The sequence below is a fragment of the Carlito syrichta genome, unplaced genomic scaffold (genome assembly GCF_000164805.1).
Source record: "Carlito syrichta isolate Samal-C Ts95f unplaced genomic scaffold, Tarsius_syrichta-2.0.1 Scaffold314111, whole genome shotgun sequence".
Taxonomy (NCBI): Eukaryota; Metazoa; Chordata; class Mammalia; order Primates; family Tarsiidae; genus Carlito; species Carlito syrichta.
The window spans coordinates 531,194-544,987 of NW_007258207.1; the positions used below are offsets into that span (position 1 = coordinate 531,194).

Here is a 13,794-nt window from a genome sequence, read left to right on the forward strand (position 1 = left end):
ATAATTCAAAAATTAGCCGGGCATGGTAGCGCACACCTGTAGTTCCAGCTACTTGGAAGGCTGAGGCAGAAGGATCGCCGGAGCCCAGCAGGTCGAGGCTGCAGTGGCCGGGAGCGGCCACTGCACTCTAGTCTGGGCGACAGAGTGAAACTCCAACTCAAAAAAAAAAAAAAAATTATAATGACTTTAATATTTATTTAATAAGGCAAGTGTTTCATTCTTTCTAAATTCAATGCTAATATCTTTAGTTGTTTATGTCAGTCAATAAATGAGGAATAATTTATTTCTTGACAGTTTGATAGACCACCACTAAAAACTGATTGTAATAACAATTTTTTAGGATAGGCTTCAATTAACCATTTCTTTAGTTCTTATTGATCTATTCCAGTTTTCCGTTCAATTTTTATTCTTTCAGAAATTATTCATTTCATGGAAGTTTTCTGATTATTTACTGTCATATCCATATTATGATTTTTGGTGTGTGGAGTAAGTATTCAATTTATTTCTGCTATCATCTTTATTTTCTATTTCGTTACTCTTGTCTTTTTCTAGTTTCTGGAGTGCCAGCTTAGCTCACTGGTTGTCAGATATCCTTGTTTTTTGTATGTACTTTGACAGTATCCCATAAGTTTTGTCATATACAGGATTTTCATTGCCATTTGGTTCTAATTCTCTTGTTCCTCCATTGGATTGCCTTGTTATGTTATTAAGTGGTATGTTTTTCATGGTTTCCAGACATGGGACTTTCTTTTAAAGTAGATACTGTTTTTTAGAGCAGTTTTAGGTTTCTAGCAAAATGGAATCATATAGTATGTGGCCTTTTCAGATGTTTTATTTAGTAATACAAATTTGAAGTTCCTCCATTGTCTTTTCATGACTTGATAGCTCATTTATTTTGGGCAGTGAATGCTATTCCACTCTCTGAATATGCTAAAGGATGTTTTGGTTGCTAGTAAGACTTGGCAATTATGAATAAAGTTGCTTTAAACATCTGTGTACAGATTTCTGTGGAGATAAGTTTTCAACTATTTTGATAAATACCAGGGAGCATGATTGCTGGATTGTATGCTATTTGAAGTGACTTTTTTACTCCTGTTTCTTGGTATGTCTTTCATCTACTTGGTTCTACCGAAGAAGGCAGTGAATTAAAATCTTTAGCTAGAAAAGATAAGTCATCTGTTTCTCCATATGTTTTTCTGTTGCTTCAGAAAATTTAGCCTTTGCTGTACCTAAACTTTACCATGGTTTGTTTATCCATTCATGTACTAAAGGATGTTTTGGTTGCTTCCAAGATTTGACAATTATGATTAAAGCTGCTATAAATGTCTATTTACTTATGTATTTAGAATAAAGGTTAAATTGCCATATGCATATGTGTTTGGGATAAGTTTTTGGCCTGTTACTTTTTTATCAGAATCTGGATAACCAAAGTAAAAGCCCAATTACTGGACATAGAAGACAAAACAGCACAGAAAAAAATCAATGAAACTGAAAGCCGGTTCTTTGAAAGGATAGACAAGACTGATGAACCTCTTAGCCAGATTGATCAAGAAAAAAAATAAGCTTCAAAAACCAAAATTAGAAACACAAAGGATCAAGTTGTAACTGACCCTGAAGAAATACAACAGATTATCACAGATTACTGTGCACACCTGTATGGAAATAAATTTGAAAACCTAAATGAAATGAGGAACTTTTTGACTTCACACAACCTCCCAAGATTGAAAAAAGAAGAAATGGAGACCCTAAATCGACCAGAAACAACCCAGGAAATTGACTACGTCATAATAAAACTACCTACAAAAAAAGCCCTGTGTCTTTCCAATGGAATTCTACAAAACATACCTGGAGGAGCTGATACCAATGTTGTTGAAAGTATTCCAGGCAATCGAGAAATATAGTACTCTCCCCAAATCATGCACTGATAGCCAAACCAGGTAAAGACTGAACAAAGAACTACAGGCCAATATCCCAGATCAGCATAGCTGCAGAAATTCTTAACAGGATTCTAGCAAATCAGATCCAACAACACATCTCAAAAATTATCCACCAAGACCAAGTAAGCTTCATTGCTGGGATGCAGGACTGGTTCAGCATCTGCAAGACCTTAAATATAATTCAGTTGATCAACAGATGTAAAAACAAGAACCATAATTATGTCATTAGACGCAAAAAAAGCTTTCAGCGAAATCCAGCGTCGCTTCTTGATAAAAAACCTTTGAATACCTAGGCATAGTGAGAACATAACCTCAAAATAGTAAGAGCCATCTACGATAAACCCACAGCCTGCATATTGCTAAATGGACAGAAATTGGAAGCATTAGCCCTTGAAACTGGAACAAGACAAGACTGCCCTTTCAACATAGTGTTGGAAGTCCTAGCTAGAGCAATCAGAGAAGCGAAGGAGATCAGGGGTACCCAAATAGGAAAAGAGGAAGTCAAGTTATCCTTCTTTGCTGATGATATGACCTTGAAAACCCAAGAGTATCTATCAGAAACCTTGCATTGATAAAGGACTTTGACAGAGTCTTGGGGTACAAAATAAGTGTGCAAAAGACAGGCGCGTTTTTATATACCAATAACAAACAGGCAGAGAACCAAATAAAAGGTACAATCCCATTCACAATCACCACCAAAAAAAAAAAAATACCTTGGCATCTTCCTAACCTGAGAAGTGAAAGACCTTTACAACAAAAACACTGCTCGAAGAAATCGAAGATATAAACAAATGAAAAAATATTTCATGCTCATGGATTGGAAGAATCAACATTGTTAAAATGTCCATCCTACCCAAGGCAATCTACAGATTCAATGTAATACCCGTTAAATTACCCTTTAACATTTATATTAACAGTCTTGATCACTTATCTGAAGAGCAGAAAGCTTTCATTTAATGTGTGCTTTCTTGATTTGCTAATGAAGGTAGACATCTAATTATATTATCTGTGTTATATTCTGTTTGTGGCCATGTTTTTTCATTTGATTGTCTTCTTATTGATTGTAGATATATTAAGGAAAATTTTATCCTTTATTTTGCTGATATACTCCCAGTCTGTCTTTGTAAAAAGCTCACTTTTGAGTTCCCAAAAGAAGTACCCTTTTGATGTCTGATTTTTTATTAATAGAGTAACTTAATAAAATAATTGTGGTCCTGAGAAGCAGCTCATTGTTGTAGGGTCATTTCCTGAGTCCTTGTAAGCAGGTTTAACTTTCCTAAACTTTCTTATCTATAGAATAGTGGAGATAATGGTTATACCTGCTTTGTAATATAGTTTTTAAGGTTCAAATAAGGTAATAATGCATATTGTTTATTGCTATTTTTTTAATTAGCTTATATGCCTCTCCTCTCCTTGCTCATTAAGTTGTTAACTGTACCCTGTCCCTTTTTAATAATATCGCCTCATAAATTCTGGCAGATTTCCTTTCTTGATGCCCTTGAACAGATGTGACTTAGGAACTTTAAAGTAGTCTACCACAATTTTACAGCTTAAGGTAGACTTCTTTCTAGGTAGTTGAATTTTGAGATGCCACTGGGCTCATTAAAAATAACTAATTAATGCCGGACTCGGTGGCTCAGCCTGTAATCCCACGCCTTTGGGAGGCTGAGGAGAGTAGATTACCTGAGCCCGCGGGTTCAAGGCCCACCTGGGCAGGCGAGACCTCATCTCTACAATAAATCAAAAAATTAGCCTGGTGTGGTAGCGTGGGCCTGTAATTCCGGCTACTCGGAAGGCTGAGGCGGAAGGATCGCCGGAGCCCAGCAGGTCGAGGCTGCAGTGGCTGGGAGCAGCCTCTGCACTCCAGTCTGGGCGACAGAGTGACACTCCAACTCAAAAAAAAATTAATTAAAAATAAAAGATACGAAACACAAACCCCTTTGTCTTAATACCATTTAATATGTGAAATAAAGCGTTACCCATACAGTTGAAGTTTCCATATATATGCCTTATTGCATCACCTTTTAATGAAAAGATGCTGTTATAATAGGTTAATAGCAGAAAGACATGTTTTTCTGTACCTGTTTAATATTTTCTTTAGAGAAATTATATAGCCTCATCCAGTCTAAGGTCTTAGAACAAGTTAAAGAATTTAATGCATCTCTGGAAGTATCTAATTAATTACCCTGCTGCATCTTGCAGAAATCTACTCTATGGGCTGTGCACAGTGGCTCACACCCGTAATTCCACAACTTGGGAGGCTGAGGCTAGAAGGATTGTCTGATCCTGGGGTTCTAGACTAGTCTGGACAATTTGGCGAGACCTTGTCTTTACAATAAATCAGAAAATTTGCTGGACATGATGACGCACACCTTAGTTCTAGCTACTAGGAAAGCTGAGGTCGAAGGATTGCCTGAGCCTAGCTGGTTGAAACTTACGTAGCTGTGAGTGTGCCACCACCTTCTAGCCTGGGCGACAGCGTGAGACTCCAAAAAAAAAAAAGAGAGAGGGAAGGAAGGAAGGGAAAGGGAAGAAAGACATTTCTGTGGATAGTTGTGTCAGGTGACTTAACGAGCTTCTCTATAGGAAGGACAATCATTTTATTATTTTAAAAAATCTCTAATTTTATAAAGTTATATTTTTGAATTCTATTTATGTATAATTGATTTATATTAACACTGGTGCTTTTCTCAAAAGTTATAGAAAATGAACATTTTACTTGATCTAGTTAATTGTTAAAAATCACATTAATATCCTTTTCAAGTCATCTTTTCTTGACTCTCCATACCCAAATTTTCCAAGTGTTCTTTAAATTAACTAGTTTTCAGTTAACATTGTGTTTTACCTTTTACAATCTCCAGGATCTGCATAGATCCTGTAATCCACGGTGTCCTATGACCTCTGTTTTCCAGGTATCAGTTACCGCTTAGTTGTACATGAGTGATCAGCAAAAGTTCTAAAATCAAAAGAATGGATGCAAGGTTTGGAAGAAAAGTATAAAAGTGACAGTACCTTTATCAGCTAGGAACAAAATGATTATGGTGAAAAAAATAGGCAAAGCAGTTTATCACATGATTTTAGCCACATTCTCAAATAGAAATCAAAAGTAGGCCAGCTCTTATTAAATAAGTACAAAAGAAGGTTAAGAACCAGTATTAATGCTTTACATTTATTTTGTGGGTTTTTTATTTTAAAAAAATACTACATTATCGATATTTTAACCAAAGAGCCTCTGTTATTTGGAATGCAATGATATTAGTGGCTGATAAAAAAGTAGGCTCAGTGTAAGGAAGCTTAAGCGATATCTTAACTACTTTATTTGCCTATTTTCCTTTTCATGTATGCACAAAAGTGACATGTAATAAAATTAATATCTAAATAAGAGTCTATCAGTAAATTTAAAATAAAAATTGAGTTGTAAAGAAAGCATATGTTAGTTGGACAATGAATTAATTGTTTTCTTAGAGTTACATAAAGTGTTATACCTTTGATTTGAAGAAATATAGTATATATCATCTTTGTAATCCTTCTTCAATCATAGTTAAGTTTGTAATTTAACCATCTGAAAAATTTGGTTCTCAAATCTGGATTTACGTTTAATATCATCTAGTAATTCATTCGTGATACCTTTTAAAACTTTTAACCAGCCCTTATTTAAATATGTCTAGTTATGTCAGGATTTCATTAGCAATTTTTAGAGACTGTTAGTGTGTTCTTTTGGACCTTTGATTGATATTGGTTGTATATTCTATATTAAACTAGTTTTATTCACGTAAAATCTTACCTCTCCTATTTTGTTTTGAGTCATTTGCATTCACGTTTTATCTCTGTTAAATTTCATCTTGTTGATATTAAGTTTTGATTGTCATCCAGATGCCATCTGTTCCATTTTTGACAACTGTGTCTTTATGTCATGTCACTTTAGACTTTTGTCGAAGTTGATGTAAGTATTCGTTGGACTAGAATAGATGAACACTTGGTCAATTCACATGTATCATATTAGCATCTAGTTTATGTCTTCTCTTTTATTTACTAGGCATAGCTTTAAATTCTTAAAGGTTGTATCATAAGTTACAAGGTATGTGCTTAAGAGAGCAGTCATATCTTGTAATTCTGAGTGACATCCTAAAACCTGAATTGATCCATGCTGCCTTTGGAGTACTTGTAAAATAATATTTTTCAATTCCTTTCCTGTTTGCGTGATGAAATATTCTATTCCTGTCAAAATATGATCGCTTTGTACTTTTAACTTAATTCATAAGTTTATTGCTTGAAACTAATGATAATGATATTCACTGTCATTGGCCTTGTTACATAGTTTACATGTTTTTGTAATTTTTGTTCTTTAGAAATCAATGTGGACTGAACATAAATCACCTGATGGAAGGACTTACTATTACAATACTGAAACAAAACAGTCTACCTGGGAGAAACCGGATGATCTCAAAACACCTGCTGAGGTAAAAGTTTGAGGGGTGGAAATCAGAGACTATTAAGTAAATTAGGATGTGTTTTTTAGAATGTTCTGAGTATTTGACTATCCAAAAAGCATTACTGCTCATATGCCAGAAGAAGATCTATAAAGATACACAGAAGAGATGAGTTAATACAGTCATACCAGTCAACAAGAAGAGCAATGAAACTCATTCTCTTTTGTGAGCAGACTGATTTTATTTACTGATTTTGTCCCTAATCAGGAACCCTAGTAGGGTGGAATCAATTTAAGAAAGGTGACTTAAAGAATAAATTTGAAGGGGGGGAGACTTTGCTTGCCCTTTATTTATTTATTTTTAATTAGTATTATAGCAAATCCTGGGTGATTTTAATGGCTTCTACTGATTTCCTAAGAATTTCCAGTGGGGTCGGAAGTAATGGAGATTAGATTAAATTACCTACTAGTATTTTCTTTTCTTATCGTAAGAAGTTGTCTCTTTGCAAGCAATATCCCTGAAAAAGTGTATTTCTTTTTGTGTTGTAAATTTTACCAGTCAAAATATACAGATATGGAAGTAAAAATTAAGGTTGAAGGAATAGATTGAATTAAGCAACATTGCATATTATTAGATACTCTGGTTGCTAAGAGTTGGTCTGACACTCCAGGCTATGCTTAAGTTTCTTCTTAGGTGGCATATACCTTTTTGTCTTCTTAATTAAGGAATTTGAGACGGTAAAGGTATCTTCCAGACCACCACACTAAAATGCATAGCACTGCTTGGGAATGGAAGTTGGTAGATACATTTTAATTTATACTGGTACTTATTGATAATGAATGATATGTGTCAATTTTATATTTTGTCCAAGACACTCTATCTGGATAGATTTCTTGTATCACCTTATCAAGTTTTGTATCTTAGGCTTTAAATATATCATATTTTGTTTCCTTATATAAGTTAATGCATATGGAGTTGTAATAAATTGTCATGAAATGGAAATCGAAGCATGGCTAAAGTAATTTTTGCTTTTTCCCAGATATTATGTTTTTTCTGCTTGCATTAGTATTTGATAAGGTTGTTAGATATGGATAGTAATTTTTACCTACAGTGAAGTATAAATGGTAAGAGTCTATAGGATTTAAAGTTCAGGTAGAACTGGTTTTGAATTTTGTTTCTGCTCCTTAGTGAGTACATTACCTTAAACAAGTTACTGACAGTCTATAAAATGGAAATAATGGTGCAGATTTTGAAGTGTTATTATAAAGATCAAGTAACATCACTTAGTAAGCAATTATTGATAGTTTATATATTATTGCCATCATCTCACAAGTTTAGAATTGTATGGGCTGATAATATCTAGTGTAAATAGTAATGTGAATGATCAGTGATGCTAAATATTTTACTATTAACTAACAGTTTTTTCCTCTTTAGCAACTGTTATCTAAATGCCCCTGGAAGGAGTACAAATCTGATTCTGGAAAGCCTTACTATTATAATTCTCAAACAAAAGAATCCCGCTGGGCCAAGCCTAAAGAACTTGAGGATCTTGAAGGTAAAACAGGAAAAAATAATTTTTAATGTAAATTGTTAACATATATCTGTCATTCACTTTGAAACAATTCTTCCTGAATAGGATTGTTCAAACAAAGGCCTTATTTTTTTTAATTAACTGATTAGAACATTTTAAATGGTATAACAGTTTTATGGGCTCTTATTTTCTTGTTGCTCTAGATCTCAGTTCTATAGATTTTAAATAGATTTTCATTTGATTTGATTCCACTGAAACTAGGATACCAGAATACCATTGTTGCTGGAAGTCTTATTACAAAATCAAACCTGCATGGTGAGCTGCTTTGATAATTCATTTTCTGTCATACTTAACATTTTTAGAGTATGTCCCTAATGTTCACTAACCATGACTGGATAAATCTTCAGTGAAAAAGTCTTTAAATAATTTCTTTTATTTAAGGGTTATATTATAAATGAGCTTGTAGCTTTTGAAGTTGAACTTTGGGTTGTTTTCTGTAAATGTCATTTATCATTCAAAAATTAAAAACTTGACTTACAAAATTTCTAAATCCTGCTATGATTGTTGGTGCAAACATGGAACGTGTTTTAACCCATTTCATGGTAGTAAGATAGTAGAAAACCTCGAATCTTTATCAGTTTGCATTTTGTTAGTATGTTGTCAGACTATACATTTAACACTGATTTTGTTTTAACAAAATATTGCACATAGTTTTGACATATTTATTAACGAAAATTAAGCTAAACACAAAATATCATGTGTTATTTACTAAAGGAGAATTTTTCAACATCAGCTACCTAGAATAACCCTGGAAATCTAGAAATACATTTCACCAAATATAAAACCCAGGACTTAAAACAGGGATAATGAGTAAGAGTTAAATTTAGTTTTTACTCTCACTTCTAATGGAACCTAGTATCATAAACTATGCCTGATTGGAAGCCACAGAATATATGCAAATGGGACTGATAAAGTAGGTAGCTATGTGGGATGACATCTGGCAGGAAAGACAATGAAAAATTTTTAAAAGACTCTTAGGTCCATTTACCTTTTCCTTGTGTCGCCTCATTAGTTAAGATCTTAAGTGTATTAGAAAAATATCTTAATTTAGATTAGTAACGATAACTTAAGTGTTTTCTCAGATGTCATAAGCAGATTTTTAGAAATATTTTTCTTTAAAGGGCAATACATTTTGAAAATGTTTTTATGGAGAGTTTAAGCTTATTATTAATATGGAGCACCTCATTCCTTAATGGTGCTGAATGAAAGATATTTTTGTTACCATCATAGGAAAGTGTTTTTAACCTGGTGCAGAAACTGAAATGTTGAGTGTAAATCATTAAAGCTCAATTTAAATGATCTATACTAGCATTGGCTAATAATAATATTGTAGATAGGTAGATTTTTCAGTTTATTAATTTATATACAGTATCAAGCTCATTTCTGATATAACCCTACTACAGATAGTTGGTGTGCATAGCTATCTATCTACTTGTCAATGCTAGTATAAATGCACTGGAGTTTTATAAGTTTGGTCCAGTTTTGAATTTAGTATCTTAAAAATATATTCAATTAGTTATATCCCTGGGAAAAATGCTACTTCCACCATTAAGCAGATACTTTCAGGAAGTAGTTGCAGTAGCCTTTGGGAAAGTAGCAGCATGGGATAAGCTTTCCTAATAATTGATCTTATTTAAATTTGCTTTCATTCTTTCTTTGCTGTCCTGGAACTTGGGAGCAAGTGATTTTTTAATTTGTTCAGAAGTGTAAATTAAATGCTATTGTATGATACTTTTCTCTGTCTCCTTTTAAAGTTTGTTTTCAGTGATAATATTTTAAAACTATGTAGTAGATGACTCTTCTATTTTCTCTTCAATAGCAATGATCAAAGCTGAAGAAAGCAGGTAAGCAGTTTTGGACATCAGTATGTATTTACAAATTTGGTCTTATAACATCCTTGTGTTTGCTCAATTTTCTTTACAATGTAAGTATTTAACGTGTTAGACCTGATCTTTTGATGTCTTGTAGGATTTGGGGGAAGGAAGAAGCTAAAGAGAAGGATGTTTACTAAAGTTGATACTTTGTAATAATTTAAATTTGGACTACATTTTTTACAAATTAAGAAGAATGTATTATTGAAAGGTCCAGAATCTGATTTGAGTTGATTTGAGAATGGATGAATTATGTCTATATATCTTCCTTTATACAGAATTTCTTTTAATAGGTGAAATGGAGAACATTTAAAATTCTTATAGAAATAGCCAGTGCCAGTGTTTCCACTTCTAATAGTCGGTGGAACTGTTCCAGTTGTTCCTGAGCCTGAAGTTACTTCCAATGTTGCTACTATTGTAGATAATGAAAATACAGTGACTATTTTAACTGAGGAACAAGCACAACTTAGTACCCGTGTTATCGAGGATCAAAGTTGAAGTGTCCCTGTGGGTCAGATTTCATGGTGTGTAATAGAATCTGATAGGACATTTTGTAAATAAGAACAATTACTGGATTTTGGGAAATGCAGACTGTTGTATGAGTGCCTGTAGTGTACTACCATGAATGTCTACTGAATTAAGTCAAAGTGATAACAGTTTCATTCTGTGATTTATAATCTTTTTGAATGGGTTTGACATTTCTGACGTTATCCCTCTTCGATTGTTTCTCTTACTCATGTGATTTTATAAGTTTTTAAAACTAGCTTTATTTACCTTTGTGATTATAATATTGAAGTGACCAGTTTCTCTTTTTTTAATGTATAGTAAGCAAGAAGATTGCACCACAACGTCAACAGCCCCAGTTCCTACAACAGACATTCCTACCACAATGAGCACCATGGCTGCTGCAGAAGCAGCAGCTGCTGTTGTTGCAGCAGCAGCCGCCGCAGCAGCAGCTGCTGCTGCAGCCAATGCCAGTGCTTCCACTTCTTCTTCTAATACTGTTGGTGGAACTGTTCCAGTTGTTCCTGAGCCTGAAGTTACTTCCATTGTTGCTACTGTTGTAGATAATGAAAATACAGTAACTATTTCAACAGAGGAACAAGCACAACTTAGTAGTACCCCTGCTATTCAGGATCAAAGTGTTGAAGTATCCAGTAATACTGGAGAAGAAACGTCTAAGCAAGAAACTGTAGCTGAGTAAGTTAAATAACTTGTTTTCTGAAAATGAGTACCAAGTTTCATAAGAAACTACCAGTTTAGTCACTGACCATTAAGTGTTTAAATACAATTTTTTTTTTTTTTTTGAGTTGGAGTCTCACTCTGTTACCCAGACTGGAGTGCAGTGGCTGCTCCCGGCCACTGCAGCCTCGACCCGCTGGGCACCGGCGATCCTTCCACCTCAACCTTCCAAGTAGCCGGAACTACAGGCGCGCGCTACCACGCCCGGCTGATTTTTTGATTTATTGTAGAGATGAGGTCTCGCTGCCCAGGCAGGTCTCGAACCCGCAGGCTCAGGCAATCCACTCACCTCAGCCTCCCAAAGGCGCGGGATTACAGGCTGAGCCACCGAGCCCGGCCTAAATATAATTTTTTTGATAATCAAAATGTGAACCTTTACACAGTTGATTGACTTTGAGGCTAAATTTTGGGAGGTCATGCCAGCATGCTTGCAAAAATAGTTTGCTAAAGTTTTAAGCAGTAAAGAAGAGGCTAGGTTGAAGCGTAAATTTAAAAGTGCTAAAAACCTCAACAAAATATATAATATTTGGATGCCGTATTTTTAAACCAGTACAAAAAAGTCCATGATTAACAAACATAATAAAGACAGGGCCTATTTTACTGATATTTTTTCTTTTGCCTTTATCTTCATTATGGCTTGGCACAGCACTGCAAGGAAGTGCTGTATAGTTCGATATTGAACAAACAGATCAGCTGTGGAAGTTGAGGAAACCCTGCCAAATAGAGTGCTAAAATTCTGTTCTTTAGTTATTTCAACTTTGTTGAAAAATGCTATAGGTAAGAGAAGGCAATTTACAGAGAAAGAAATACAGTTGTCCAGGAAGCATATGCAAAGATACTCAATCATAATAGTAAAGAAATGCAAACTAAAATAATATTGTGGTTATTTTTCTGCCATGGAAGCAAAAATCAAGTAGAGAAAAAATAAAGGCAGTAACACTGGGATATAAGAAAACTCTCACATCTCTCTTAGACTAAATTAGTACAACATTTTTAATAAAGCAAAGCTCTATCAAGGTTACAGTTTGTATGTAGTTGCATACCCTGTAGTCTAGTAATATTTCATACAGCTATAAAAAGTGAGGTCAAGCAAAACTTCTTGACTGTAAGGATGGTCTCATGTTTAAAAGATGTTATCTATATCTCATGTTTACATGATTATTCATCTTAATATTTAAGCATATTGCTTTTGTCTATTATCTTATTGTAAGTGTTCTTCTGTTTCTCTTATATTTCCCAAAGTTAGCATAGCATTATACTTTCTTCTTATATTTAGAAAGAAATCTATAAGAAAGCATAAAAAGTGAAATTACCATTTTGTTTAGGCCTGCAAGGTAGTTCACGCTTATAATCTCAGCACTTTGGGAAGCCAAGGCAGGAGGATTGCTTGAGATCTGCAGTTTAAGCAGCCTAGACCAGGAGTCCTCAACCTTTTTGGCATTGGGCCAATTTTGTGGAAGACCATTTTTCCATGGAAGGAGGTTGGGGTTGTAGGGATCGACAGGCATTAGACTCTCATAAGGACTGCTCAACCTAGATCCCTCACGTGCAGTTTACGATTTGCACTGATCTGACAGTAGACAGCTCTGCTCGCTGGCAGCTCACTTGCTTGGCCTGGTTCCTGACAGGCCATAGACCTATAGACTGGTGTGCCACCTGGGAGTTAGAGACCCCTGGCCTAGGCAACATAGTGAGACCTTGTCTGCACAAAAAAATAAAAAAATTTAGTTGGGCGAGGTGGCACATGTCCCAGCTATTTGGGAAACTGAAGCAGGAGGATCACTTGAGTCCAGGAGTTTGAGACTGTAATAAGCAGTGATTGTGTCATTGCACTCCAGCTTGGGCAAGAGTGAGAACCTGACTCAAAAAGAACCTCCAAAACCCCTCTATACACTAAAATAAAATGCATGCATATATATTTTAATATATCTATATAAAAGACATCTTCCACATTGGTAAAAATATATAACCTATCATGAAAAATGATAGAATATTGTAATTTTGTTATTTACATATACATAAATTTAAGTGTTCCCCTACTAATAGGCATTTAGGCTTTTTAGAAGAACATTCTCCTGAACTTTTTCATATTTAATCTTTTTCTTCACAATAAGTATCTCATAATTTTAATAATAAGCAGTTGTTTCTTTTTTTTTCAGCATTTCCTTATAGTTTCTGAGTACTTATAGTAAGCTTTGACATTAATTGCTAGAACAGAGACCATTTATAGCTGTTAATTTTTTTCTGAACTCTTTATAAAAATTTTTTGACAATTTAAAATAGATTTTTCAAAGTGAGATTACTTGATGCAGAAGGTGTGAATATATTTCCCCTTATTTGTCGGTATCTATTCCAGTGTCTCTTCTTCCAAGCATTATACTTAAAGTGTTTTTATTTTCTCTGCACTCCCTTGTTGTTATATAGGAGGAAATGTTAAGGTTTATATAATTTTTTTCATTTCCAAAAGATCCTCAAACAAGTTTGTAATTCTTGGTTGTGTTAATTCTTTTTTGTTTGTGATCAGTGTTGAGCAAACTTTTTCATAAAATTTCACATTAGAAGTATTTTTGGTTTTGTGTGCCCTATAGTCTCTTACGAAATGACTCAAATCAGCTGTGGTAGCAAAATCAGTCATAAACAGTGGATAAACTAATTAACATAGCCATGTTTCAGTAAAATTATATTTGCAGCAACTTACAGGCTGAATTTGTCCAGTGAATCAT

The 13,794-nt window shown here is 34.3% G+C and overlaps 1 protein-coding gene across 1 annotated transcript in view; it reads left to right on the forward strand.

Annotated features, from left to right (window-relative positions):
- PRPF40A (pre-mRNA processing factor 40 homolog A) overlaps positions 1 to 13,794 on the forward strand; it is a 53,644-nt gene that overhangs the window by 20,565 nt on the left and 19,285 nt on the right. The window contains 5 exon segments of the mRNA XM_021719069.1: positions 6,287 to 6,397; positions 7,802 to 7,922; positions 8,160 to 8,213; positions 9,778 to 9,802; positions 10,655 to 11,029. Of these exon segments, the coding sequence (XP_021574744.1) occupies positions 6,287 to 6,397; positions 7,802 to 7,922; positions 8,160 to 8,213; positions 9,778 to 9,802; positions 10,655 to 11,029 (686 nt within the window).